Source organism: Psittacula echo (assembly GCF_963264785.1).
Source record: "Psittacula echo genome assembly, chromosome: 1".
Classification (NCBI taxonomy): domain Eukaryota; kingdom Metazoa; phylum Chordata; class Aves; order Psittaciformes; family Psittacidae; genus Psittacula; species Psittacula echo.
In genome coordinates, this window is record NC_137735.1 from 154445410 (window position 1) to 154459067 (window position 13658).

The window sequence follows — 13658 nt, forward strand, 5'->3', positions numbered from 1 at the left end:
TTTATCACCCCCGCCTTTCCTCGCTGTCTCCGGTTGCAGGCGTGGCGGTGTGTGTCTGTGAGCAGGGGAAGGCAGGGCAGCCATGTTTCCGTCTTTCAGTTACGTGACTGACCACACCGGCTTCTGTGGTACGATCAAAAACTCGCCCAGCGATTTCATAGTGACAGAAATCGAGGTGCCCCAACACTTACTGAGGGATACTCGGGCTGAATCGCTTCAGAAAGCCTCCGAAGAGCCGCTAGAGCAAAGTACCCCAGGCCCGCAGCAACCCAATGAGCTGAGCGGGGAGTCCCCCGGCCTGTGTGCCGAGAGCTGTCCCGGTGCCGTGCCCAGTCCTTCGGAGCAGGACACAAGCAGGGTAGGAGGCGACTGTTTAGCATCCCCTAACAAAAAGCAGCGCGAGGGCGAACCTGAACTGAAACAGGACCTTGGGGAAGGCCATATACTGGATTCCTTACTAGGGAAATCCACGAGCGAGCGGCTTCATCAGTTTGTCTGTGGTCTGAAGGACACATGGGACCTGGGCAGGGATGCTGGGGGTGGCGCTGAAGAGTTTTCGCTGGGACCTGTGCTGGACAAGAAAAGTCGAGCTAGCCTGCACAGTGCTGTCAGGCAGAAATTCCCCTTTCTGGTCACCGTTACGAAAGGCAATGAAATGATTGTGAAAGGGAATGGAGATTACAAAGAACTGTGTCAGCTCGTGACTGAAAAGGAAACAAGTGATTTCTTTAAGTTTTTAGATGCAAAGCTAGAAAACTCTACATTTTCTTTTGAGCCTGATGGGGACAAAGAGCACAGAAAAGTGGTTCACCACTTTATCAATAGAAAGTTTGGAAAGCTTTTAGAAACAAAGTCTTTTACTGCGTCAGATGTCAATGATCAGCGAAGTATGTCAATAATGGTGCGTTTTCGAGAAAAAGGTTGGTCCAGGAAAAGGTCTGCTGGTGGCTTCAAAGGAAACCAAGATCTTTATACAGGTAAATGTTACATTTTTAGTGAAAAGTGTCAGGTATTGTGGTGTTCTTTAGTACAGACTGAAACTCAATCACTTTTATGTGACATCTAGGCCTGGTTGACCCATTTTTTATGCTGAAATAAATCATTATTAATGCAATGTTGGTACATCATTGGAGAATGAGATGAATGAAGTGAGTTACTGCAGTGATGTTAACACAAACTGTTCAGTGATAATGGTTACACTTTTTTTGTTAGCACTATAGTACTAACTGTGTTATTCCCCATGTGCTTGATTTCCCTTGAAAGTAATTGTGGGATTTTAGAAGATGCACCTAGAAGTTGGACTAGTTAGTAAGGTCAAAATTGGTCTTATAATGGTCTTATTCCTTAAAGCAGGTGATTTCTGATAGACAATGTTTCTAGCTCAATGCATGTTTGTTGAATGGTGTTTGTCAGGTACTATTTTTAAAGGCAGCAGAGGTTTCTGATTGTTGCAAGAGTTTTGTGTATTGTGTATTTTTCTTTCAATACTGAAAAAATTCCATTTCATTTAGTGTTGTGGAGTGGGAGGACTCTTTCTTTGCAGTTTCCATGCTATTACAGTTTGAAGAGAAGAACCTGCCCATCTGTCATGGCAGAACACCTGTATGATTTACAAGTGCATATTTTTAATAGTTCTGAGATGGTTGTTTCAGCTTTCACCCTTCAGAAGGAAAACCTAGAAACACTGGAAGCAATCAGCTTCTTGGCTGCTGAACTTGGTGTTCTTCCTTCAGACTTCAGTTATACTGGCATCAAAGATAAGAAGGCGATTACTTACCAACCTATGGTTGTGAAGAAGGTGACACCTGAGAGGTACTTACAGTCTGGGTGCATTCAGTTTAGCACTTATTTTTGTATGTTAATAAGTATTAACATGGTACAATCTTCTGAAATGTTCTTAATGGATGTGTCTTCTCGTGTGTTACAGCACAGTGGAAATGGCTTTATTTTATTTTATTTTTTTTATTTTATTTTTTTTTATTTTATTTTATTTTTATTTTATTTTTTTTATTTTATTTTTTTTATTTTATTTTTTTTTTTTTTTTTATATTTTATTTATTTTGTGGCTTTAGTGAATATATAGCTTAGTGCTGAAGTCTCCAGTGTTGGAATTTGAAGAAAAGTCTTGCCCTTCTGTGTATTTTTCATAATACAAATATTTCATATCATCTGGGACAGTATCCTTCCAGTTCATGCTTATGGGATCCACTTTTCAGTTTCTTAAATACCGTCCACTAGCTGGAAGTGAGAAAAAGCTAGTAGTACATGACACGAGAGGTTTCCACATACTGGCAAAGTATTGTCTTGCGATCCACATTCAACAACTTGAAAGCTTTATGCAGCTACAAAACCAAAGAAAATCATTATAAATATACTTTGGACAGATACTGTCTCTGGGTGTTAAGTATGAACTTCTATTGTATCGTCCAATTTAGAAACATGAGACTAAATGAAGAAGCTATCATCAAACCTGAGGGCAGAAAATACATTTTGAATAATGTATCAATAATACAGGATGTGACTTTCCATTTCTCAGTTTGTTATTCTCTGTAGCCAGTTCAGAGGATAAATATATCTGTGTATATCAGATATATTTATATCAGATAAATATATCTGTTCTGCCATAGTAACTGTAAAAAATTGTTTGAGTCAAAACCATAACTTATTTCTTCCCCAGTGTTAACTTTCTGGTGGGTTTTGGTCATAGTAACGAAGTAGACTTTACAAATAAAGGAAAGTAGAATGTATGTTTCTAGGATTTATTATTGACAGAAATATATATCAATAGTAAATTTCAACTGCATCCTAAGCAATAAGGCCAGTTGTTCAAGAGATAATTAACAAACTTTACATTAATGTTTAAATGATAAGCAAAATAGTTAAATGCTTCCAAGCCACAAGCATAATGGGGAAAAGAAATAACATTTATAAATAAATAGTTTTTAAAGTTATTAAAATATTGGTTAGAATATAAGTTCTTATGCTGAAAGTTTCCTTTGGTTTGAATGACTGTTACTTATGCATAAGAACAAAGAGATTGAGTGGATGCTTTGCTTTAAAGGGGAAATACTTGAACTGTCAGCTGTGTTTCCAATTGCAAGCACACCCAGAGGATTGTTTCACTGAGTTTGTTTTTGTTAAGGCTGACCAAGAAAGAATAATTGTGTTTTGGAGTCTGCAAGAGCACATTACTTTTTTTTCTCTCTCTCTCTCTTTTTTTTTTTTTTTGTTAATGGAGAGCAGATTTTTAAACTGAAGAGTAAATTATTTGTTTTTTCAATAAAAAATGCAAAATTCCATGCCGTTGCCTTGAGAAAATTCAGTGAATTGCTTGATTCTATTATCTGTCAAGCTACAGACTGTAAATGCAAAAGAAGCAAGCATTGAGAAAGTATTTCTGGACTATAAAATTTAAGACTTCTATCTCTGATTTTATTTGTTTTTCTCATAATAATTTGCTTTAAATCCCTTTTTTTCCTAAGTGTTTTTAATTCTAGTACAAAGGTGAAGAAGACATTTATTAGAAATTGGATAGCTTTAGTAGGGGTGGTTCATAATTTCTCCCAATTATTTATGCAGGCTGAAAGAAATTGGAAGCAAAATGGAAAAAAAGGGTATCAGAATACACAACGTACATTCAGCATGCCAGCACCTGAGACTTGGTCAGCTGAAGGGCAATCACTTTGATATAGTTGTGAGAGATCTTAAACACCACAGTCATGACTCTTCTGCAGATTTGAAAATGAGAATATCTGAAGCAGTGGAAAATGTTGAGGTAAAAAAGCCTTGTGGTTCCCAATAATGAACAGTTTTAATTCTATGCTGTAAAAACCCAACCAAAAATGAAAATGCTTGAAATAGCAGGAAATTTCACAAAATAGCACAAAAACTGTTTCCCAGTTTTGATGCTTTTTATAGTTTTATGTCTTTCCTGCATTACTTAAGGAGTCAGGATTAAACCTGCCTTCCAAGAAGGGCCTATAAGTGAATTAATTCTGTGTTACAGACTGCAGGCCCCAGAGTGATGCAACAAAACAGATGTGAAGTTTAGAAGCAAATTATGGATATATCAGCTGTTGTTGCACAGACCTAAGGCCAACCGAAGTGATGGGTTTCACTGTGGCTGTTGACAGGTTGAAAGAATATAGTTACACATGTCAACTGATTGCCTCTTTTAGTCATGTGAGGAACATGCCTGGTTGGCCCAGGTGAAAAACTTTAATGGCATAAATACATGTGAAATATCTGTAGCGGAGAAAGAAGATCCCCTGAAATTCAGTGGATTTTGATTGCTGTTATCCTTTCCGTTAGAGAAAACCCCATCACCAGACATTCCTAAACTCTTTCTATGAGTTATTACTCATAGGAAGGAAAAACTTTAGGTGTTTTGTGCAGCAGTAATTTTCTTACCTTATCTTTCTGAGTAATAACCATAATATATATTACTTTAAGAACGTTAATCCAGCAATGAAGACTTTAATGCAAATTACCCATTATGCAAAAGCAAAGTACATTACATGTATTCTGGAAGTTAATTTTCTTACTGAATAAAGCATTCAGCTGCTACTTTAGTGCTTCTCTCTCTGTGTTCCACCTGACTTTTTGTTTTGGTGTTTTGTTTTGTTTTGCTGTTTGGAAAATGAACACAAATTCCTATGGTTGTGTGTCTTGCTTTATTAGATTTAACTTACTGGTCAGATGAATGACAAAACAAGCATGTGTGTTAAACCAAAATATGGATTTTTCATCTTCTGTGGAAACAAAATCACGTGTGGGACCTATGGATGTCCAAAGCAAGGTTATAGGGTTTGAACTGAATAACCATTTCCAAAACAAATAACCATTTATTTTCTTGCTCGTCTACTCCATGCATGCATACTATTTTCTAGAAAAGGATGTTCTCATTGGGTCACATAGCTGTGATTTTACTGCCCACATATGACCTATAACTCATCGGGATGCTTAAAATCCCAATTAGCAGAAGTGCTCACTCTTGATCTTTACTATTGTAATAATAATAGAAAGGATCTCCTGAAAAAAGATGAGTATTTTTAAGAAAAAATGTCCAACAGTGGTTACTGTTCATTATCTGTGCTAAGCTTCATTGGCTTGAGTAGAGATTTCAGAATCTGTGCACATAAAAAGCTCAATTATGTTGACTGTGTTTATAACAATTAACTACATAGAAATAATTTTGTTTCATTTACCTATTTTTTGTGAAAGTAAAGACAATGATAGAACTTGGTTTTCTTTTTAGGTGCTTCTAAACTAGGTGCTAAAATATTGTAATGAATCATAAGTCATGATTTTGGTACATATTGCTTTTGATTAAAAAGGCTTGTATGCATTTTGGAGGTAAATGTAGATGTGTGTTGTATGCTTACTCTTACTAATTGTACCTGGCACTTCCATGCTTTTAACATATTTATTCTTTATCTTTTAGACAAAAGGTTTTGTAAATTACTATGGACCTCAGCGATTTGGACAAGGACAAAATGTTCAGACAGATCAAATAGGATTGGCTTTACTGAATGAAAAAATGGTATTTTCATTTTGCAATCTATGTAGTTACTGTCAAGTTAATTCCACGTTAGTGTTGCAGTATCTAGTGCTGGAGTTGACCTTCCCAGTAATGAATTTCATTTGTGAGATAAGCCCATGTGTGCTGGAAATAATTGCCAGATCAGTTTTGACAACAAAGCAAGCACGAAGATCTTCATGCGGAAACAAAACATCTTTTTTTAAACAATAGGTGCAGCTTTAAATAGTTCAAGAAGTAATTTTTCTGTCTACAATTGGTATGTGATTGTGATCATCATCATGCCCCTTGGCAGAAAAGTGGCTGCATTCCATAAAAGGTTTGGACACTAAATTAAGCAATCTTTATACAATGTTTATTCATGGTCCTGATTGCCTCCTGACTTGTAGCCTCTTATCCTGCTAGGGGTCTATATACATTTTTAAAATGTCACAAGATATTGCATAGAATCGTAGGAAAGGATTTGCTTTTTCAATACCAGAGTAACTTAAATGCTATAGAGAAGAGATTACTGCTTTCCATTATTCCTTGGCTACTGTCCCAACTTCTTATTTCTGAGTGATTGCTCCCATGTAAGCTAAGGAGAGCTTATTTCTTAAGTAATAATTCTTAAGATAAGTCATATACTTTTCAATGTATATGGTATAGTACTTGGCACAGGTGTAAAACAGAATCAAACATCACATAGGCAAATGAATACTTGAGTGTCTTTTTCATTTAATTGGTTTTGATTCTGAGAAAAGTCAGGAAAACTTACCCTCCAAATGTAAGAAGAATCAAGGTTTGCGGGCAGCCCAGAAAAGTTACTGTTGATGTATCTCATTTTGAACGAGCAGTTGGTACGCATGTGCCAGTCTCTGAAGTGTGATGATTTAGATCTCTAGTCTTAACTCAGTTACTTTTAAATTTAAAGCATGTGGGACTTCCTATTTATATTAAAAATGTACCAGTATGGGCTTGCACAGTCCTGTGCAGAGGAGGGCAAGAACCAGATGTCATGGGTTGGTATAAGTGCTAGCAAATTACGTGTCTCCACTGGTGTTGCAAGTAGCAGGGGTTAGTATAGTGTTTTCCCTGTCACAGTGTCATCTAATCTAATACAGATCTAAAAAAGATTGTTGTCCCTCTGTGTGAGACTGTGAGAAGTGTTCAGTCTATGTTTTATATAAAATATGTGTGAGGGAAAGAAGGAACCTTCCTGTTCAGGATTCTTGATGGCATTAAAAAGTGAAGGAGTTCTAACTGGATGTTCGAAAAGAGTGACTGATTATTCATAGAGCTGTGAAAGCTGCCTTGTGTCTTCTGTGTGACTAAACCCTTTCTTTAACTTGAGAACGAATGGAACCGTATTGGTTTGCTGTTCATGGCATCTTCTGTGAAAGGAAGAATTTGACTTTGATCCTAAAGGACTGATATAATTGTGAGAGTTTGCAAAATGTGTTAACACAGAATTGGATGCATGACTGTTTAGCTGACAAAATAGTTAAATTTAAAAAATTACAAATTACTAATGTTCTTTAAAGGTGAAAGCTGTGAAATTATTCTTTACACCCGAAGATACTGATGACCCTGTAAACAACGCAAAAAGATACTTCCTTCGAACTGGTATGTCCATCTAAATTGTCTATGCATTTTTTCAGGGTCAATATTGTGAGAGGATAAGGTGTTGCTGCACAGAGAGATACTTTTTATTTTTCTACTACTTTATAACTATATAATAATATTTATAGTAATATATATAATAGTAATATAATAACTTGCAGGTTTTTACTCAGTAGAGTTGCACAGTTAAAAGCTAGGTGATGATGAGGCCCTCAATATGCACAATAGTGGAAAACTAATGTAGGTGCAAGACAGTACAGAAAAAACACTGTATAGCATAATACTGGAAAAGACTAAGATAATTTTATCAAAGCAGTTCTAGCCTCCTTCCACCTGTCCTTCCATCTGTATATAGGAATAAGGCATCCAGCTTATACTCAGAAGTTAACAGATGTGGGTATCTAATCTTGCATCTCGTTAATTATTTATCTCTTCCATACTTTCCTGTGATCTACCTTCTTTCTGTCTTGAACTGAAATCAACAAAATATGTCAAAAGCAGAAGTGTGCTGAGTAAAATGCTGTTATATTTACTGGTTTTATCATTCAACTTAAGTTTCTCTCCAAAACTAAAATACTTTTTCAAATATGTTTTTTTCTTTTCAAATACTCCACATCTATTAGCCAGCTTATCACTGTAGATTGACAAAACAGCTCTGATAGCTGGACTTGAAGGAAAAATTCCTTACAATGAGGGTGGTAAAACAATTGAACAGGTTGCCCAGAGAGGTGGTGGATGTGTCATCACTGGAGGCATTCAAGGCCGGGCTGGATATTGTTCTGGATAACCTGATCTAGTTGAATTTGTCCCTGCTCATTGCAGGAGAGTTGGACTAGATGACCTTTGAAGGTCCCTTCCAACCCATACTAGTCTATGATTCTATGACATATAGCTTCAATAGACACAGATACATGTTTAATTTCACAAAAAAGTTCAGATGAATCATTCTGTGCTGTGCATTGCTGTATGATGCATGGAAAGACATTGATGTTGACTCTGAAAACAGCTGATTGCCTTTTCCTGAAAGCAAAAGGTAAAAGGCTATGCAAAAGGCTTCATCACCTAATCACCTGTAATGAGAAAATACATAAACCATAAGATTTTAAACTTAGAACATTTATATATTGTAGTACAAATCCAATTAAGTGTATTTGCATCTTGGTTGAGGCTCAGGCTTCCCAGTGGCCAATGCAATTTTTCCCTTTAAAATAAAGACATGTTTTTTTACCCCGTATGAATACATTGATGTGAAGTAGAGGTTTAATGCTCTTTTATAGCTTGATTTTTAATTTCAGTTACCTGGTCTAAAAAGAACTTCAGACTGATGAAGTAAGTTTCTAAAGAAAAAAACCAAAAACCCTCAGCAAAATACCAAACCCCAAATGCAGCTAGACTGAATATCAGCTAGTTTAGTTTATACTGCTTGAAACAGAATAGAATTCATGGGACTGCGTTGATAGGCAATTTGTCTAACATGACACATTGAAGGAAAGGAAATAATAACCTAAAGGTCAGCATAAAGGGGTTAGACTGACACCTTTTTTCCCTACCTGATTATTTCATCTTCTTAAGTGTATTTTTCCATGGTAGGTAATATGTGAAAAGTCAGGGAGTACTTACATGGTTATTTTTGTTTATATCAGAAGATGCAAAAGGTGCACTTATGATGCTGCCAGAATTTAAAGTGAGAGAGAAGATGTTGCTACGAGCTTTACATCGCTATGGTGTAAATCATGAAGGTTGTACCAAAGGATGGCTCAACATTCCTCATTCCATGCGCATATTCTATGTCCATGCTTATTGCAGTAAAATTTGGAATGAAGCAGCATCATATAGGCTGAAGATTTATGGTTCGAAAGTTGTTGAGGGTGATCTTGTTTTCTCAGAAGAAAATGATGAAAGCATTTCCCTGAATGTCAAGGTGAGTCTTCACAAAATAGTTCTTTTAAAATAAAACCAGAATGCTTAATGCACTTGAATATATACTTAGACACACTCTAATGTTTTTATTTTGGTTCATTCACTAAAATATTTAATACTAGTTCCAAAGATAAAAAAAGTGATGCAGCTTTTTCTTATTTACCATGATGAATGGGAGTATAAACTATGAATGTCAGAACTAATACCTGTAAGAATTTAGTCTGCATGATATATCACACTCATCTTAGGATCTGACTAGGAAAAAACTTCAGAGTGGACTCTGGGTAGGCCTATATTACCAGTCAGTTCAGTCTTGAGTCTTTCTCCCTGGGTCAGATCTTCCCGTTACATATAATGAATGGTGAAAGATGCATCAGGAAAGCCCATGGTCAGGTTGAACTGGCAATCTCATTGCAGGTATGCTGCTGAAGCATGTTTAGCACAATTTCAGATACTCGGGCTATTAGATGGATGGTGGGTTTAAACTCTTAGCAGCACTCTTCTTAAGAGAAGTAGTAAAGGGCAAAGGAGTGCTTCTGCTTGCTCACAGCATAGCCTGGATGCTGTGCGTGGTGCCATGGATGAGCCAGTTAGCAAAAGCCAGCAGTAGAGTGTCCGTTCCCAGGTCTTGGCATGCTGAAGTCCATTCTGAAGCCTTCTCTCCTTTCAGGGTTAGTAGACCTTTTACTTATTGCGGAAACATTTGGGTCTCTTCTGCCATGTAACAAGTGATGGGACAAGAAGAAACAACCTCAAGTTGTATCAGGGGAGGTTTAGATTGGATATTAGGAAAGATTTCTTCACTGAAAGGGTTATCAAGCATTGATACAGTCTGCCCAGGGAAGTGGTTGAATCACATCCCTGGAGGTATGTGGTGCTTAGGGACATGGCTTAGTGGTGAACTTGGCAGTGTTAGGTTTACAGCTGGACTTGATGATATTAAGTGTGTTTTCAAACCTAAATAATTCTATGATTCTTTCTCCTGATCATCAGACAAAGCATAGAATTTTGCAGTGTTTTACTGCAAATTCCCTGAGTGTGGGCATAGGCAGAGCGTATCTGATTTCTTTTGGGTGAACATCTTACAAGTTTGAAAGCAAGAGCATTTGAGAGGTTACTGAATAACCTCCAGTCCCTGTAGAGAGGTTTCTGTTTCCACTGCAGTTTTTCTTCATCAGTATTTTGCGAGTAAATGTTAATAAAACAAGTAAGTCAAATAAAATGAAAAGCAGAGGTAGCAAATTCAGCATTGAGTTACTGAGTTTGATATAGCTCTATTCCTATTTAATATGAAATATTTTTCTTAGTTTTGCTTTTGCTGATGCAGCACAAGATTGCATTGACACACTTAACTTCGAACTCAAAGAATATGAGCTTGGAATGATAGTTTGCTAAGTAGTGGTAGCTAGCAGCAGGAAATATTTAATGCAATGCCATTTACCAGTAAACAAATTACTTTATATTAAGCATCTCTGCTGTTTTTCATACCTGAAATAGATTATTGTCCTTATCAAATAACCTTAGGATCCTTTATGAGTTTGGGAGTGCAGTGCATAATTCCTAAAATAAAGTGGATGGTTTATTTTTTAAAAAGCTTTTTTTTCTTCTCAAATGTCTTGTCAGGTTCATGTAGTCACCGCTGCAGAAGAATTGGCTAACAAATACTCTATAAACCAAGTAAGTCTGTATGAAAAATTCTGAGTTGTTGATCTCTTTATTTAAATGTTTTGTTTTAAAAATAATGGGATTAATTTAACTGGTGCGGTCTTCCTTGCCAGAAAGCACATTAAAGAAAGTACACATGAACTAATCTCCACTCATAACAAACTAGAGGAAAGAGTTTTTAATTTGCAGTGGAAATATGTACAGTGTCATTTGCAGTGTGGCACTTCAATTGATCTTGAAGCTGAATATAAAGACTTAGAAAACTTTTTATTCTACTGGGTAAAACACTCAAGAGCAGCTGACATTCTAATTTTTGAAGGTGCGGGGTGCATAGTTGTGAATTTTTACAGAGGCAACTTAAAGTCTTTATTGTGGTGTCATTCCCAACAAGTAAGGAAATTCACGTTAGTATATTTCTAGTTTGTTTTAGGAATTCTGGTTCACTGAATGTTTTTCCTGCTTTAATTACATCCAAGATACCTGCTTTACACAGCTTCATTTCACCAGAGAAGCTGCTGTTTTACTATGTTATGCCCCCAAACACGAGATATAGGCACATTTTAAATTATAATCACACTTATTTATAGGGGATTTGGTGGGCTTTATTTCAAACATATTTGTCATCTGTTTTTCTTTGAAGGTGGTTCTTCCAGTGGTGGGACATAGTATCAAGTATCCCAGTAATAAAGTTGGGCAATGGTACCATGAAAGGCTTTCTAAGGATGAGCTGCAGATGTGCAAATTCAGAGTGTCTCCACTACAGCTGAATATACCTGGATGCTACAGACCCATTTTGAAAGATGTTCAGAATTTGTCATATTTTTTTGAAGTCAGTGAAAAAGGAATCAAAATTGAAGACAACCATCTGAATGAATCAAAAGTCTCTCTTCATATATCATTTGACCTTGATCCTTCATGTTATGCAACAGTTTGTTTAAGAGAAATAATGAAATGTGACTTTTAAGATTGCAGTTAATGAAAGACTGTAGGAATATAATACAATAGTGATATGTTATGTATAATGCCAAGAAAATAAGGGAGAATAACAGGTTCAAGCCAGGAATGGGAACAATTTGTAGATTGAGATTCATATTGCTTAGGAAAATAAGCCCACTCAAAACCTTCGGAATGTTCCAAACATTCCAAACCTAAATGGGAACCTTTGGATGCATTGGAGTAAACCTATGTTTTAGGCTAGGCAGGTCTAACAGAACGTGAAGAAACTATGGGATGCAAGCATGTATTTCATGTTTGCATAGACATCTGCCTTGCAAAGTTAAACCCTGGAAAAATGTTTGCAGTAAAGAAATGCACCCTTTATTTCATAATCTTTTTTCATAAACTGGTTTATACTAAATGCTGTTCAAGCAATGTTACAAGTTTGCAGCCTACAGGTATCTAACTGAAAAGTTGCTGTACTGAGGTGCATTAAATACATTATGGTTTTGTTGTATGCAGCTACTAAGTGTTAGAAGTCCTGAATCAACAGTGACAAGTTTGATGAATCCCCCAGCTGAGTTAATGCCAAGGATTCCAGGATTAAGTAGTGCATAGCTGTTAGTTAGAACCTGTTCAAGTAAGCTCATCAAGATGAGGTGAGTAATTAACATAGCTGCAAAACCATTCAAATAAAACCAGGCCCCTGTTTTACTGTTTACAGGACTCTATTGCTGTGAGGTCTTATGATAGCAAAATATGTTAATGGAACCGTCCCTGAAAAAAAGCTTTTGTATTTTTTTTTCTTAATTAAAAAAAAAAAAATTGTTATAAAATGAGTGGATCTGTGAAAAAGGGGAGAGCAAAAAATGCCATTTACTTTAATGAGGTGTTTGACACTGTCCCACAATATTCCTGAAACCAAGTTATGACATTAATGTCTGGATGGGTGGATAGCCAAATGGGTAAAATAAGGGATTGGATGATGTGGCTCGGGGAACAGCAGTTAATGGGTCATACCCTACCCAGAGTGAGTACCACTAGGGGGTCTCCTGGGCCCCATCCTGTTCAATGTCTTTGTCAGTGACCTGGACGAAAGGATGGAGTTTCCCCTCGTAGAACGTGCAGATGGATCCAACCTAAGAGAACAGATGGATATTCTGAAGGATCAGGCTGCCATTCAGGCCAGCCTATATGTGCTGGAGGAGCAGGCCAACAGGAACCGTATGACATTCAGCCAGGATAAATGCAAAGTGCTGCCCCCAGGAAGGAAGCACCCCTGCAGCAGCCAGACTGGGGAGCAGCTCTTTGGGCATGGCTCTGGGGGACCGGTTGGCAGCTGAACAGGGGCCAGCTGTGTGCATGGCAGCAAGGGTGACCAGCAGCCTCCTGGGACACAGACAGAAGACTGAGGCAAGGGATTATGTCACATTTTTCAGCACTTTTTGGACCACATTCAACTTCTATGTCCATTTGTGATCCCCAGTACAAGAAAGACATTAAAAAAATAGAGCAAGTTCGCCCAAGGGTTTCCAAGCTATCTGGGGACTGAAGCCCCTGCCGTTTGAGGAGATACTGAAAGAACTGGGCTTCTTCAACCTGGAGAAGACACACCTTAGGGGTGGAACCAACAGCAGCTTCCCAGTGCTTATGGAGAGGTTAGCAAATAGGTGGAACCGGGCTCTGCAGCGTGGTGCACAGCAGGAGAACAAGAGACAATGAACATAAATTTGAAAGAGAGATTCAGAAATTTCAAAGGAAAACTTTTAAACTTTCCCCCTATGAGAACAGTCAGGCTGTGTGTGGAACAGGCTGTCCAGAGACTCTGCAGTCCCATGTGAGGAGGTTTCTGAGACCCAATGGGATAAAGCTCTGAGCAACCTGGTCAGAGCTCAGAGGTAACCCTAATTCGTGGAGGCAGTCGCACTAGAGACCAGAAGCCGGTTCCAACCCGGATTACCCTGTTACCCTGCACAGGACATTGCAAGTGTTTATT

The 13658-nt window shown here is 37.4% G+C and overlaps 1 protein-coding gene across 1 annotated transcript; it reads left to right on the top strand.

Annotated features, from left to right (window-relative positions):
• The first annotated feature begins 78 nt into the window (after window positions 1-78).
• Window positions 79-12359, top strand: PUS7L (pseudouridine synthase 7 like). The gene is made up of 8 exons (XM_080637998.1): window positions 79-977; window positions 1653-1812; window positions 3580-3775; window positions 5444-5542; window positions 7063-7144; window positions 8785-9062; window positions 10685-10738; window positions 11367-12359. The coding sequence occupies exons 1-8, from the start codon at window positions 83-85 to the stop codon at window positions 11688-11690; spliced, it is 2088 nt and encodes a 695-aa protein (XP_080494124.1). The 5' UTR covers window positions 79-82; the 3' UTR covers window positions 11691-12359.
• Window positions 12360-13658: the final 1299 nt, after the last annotated feature.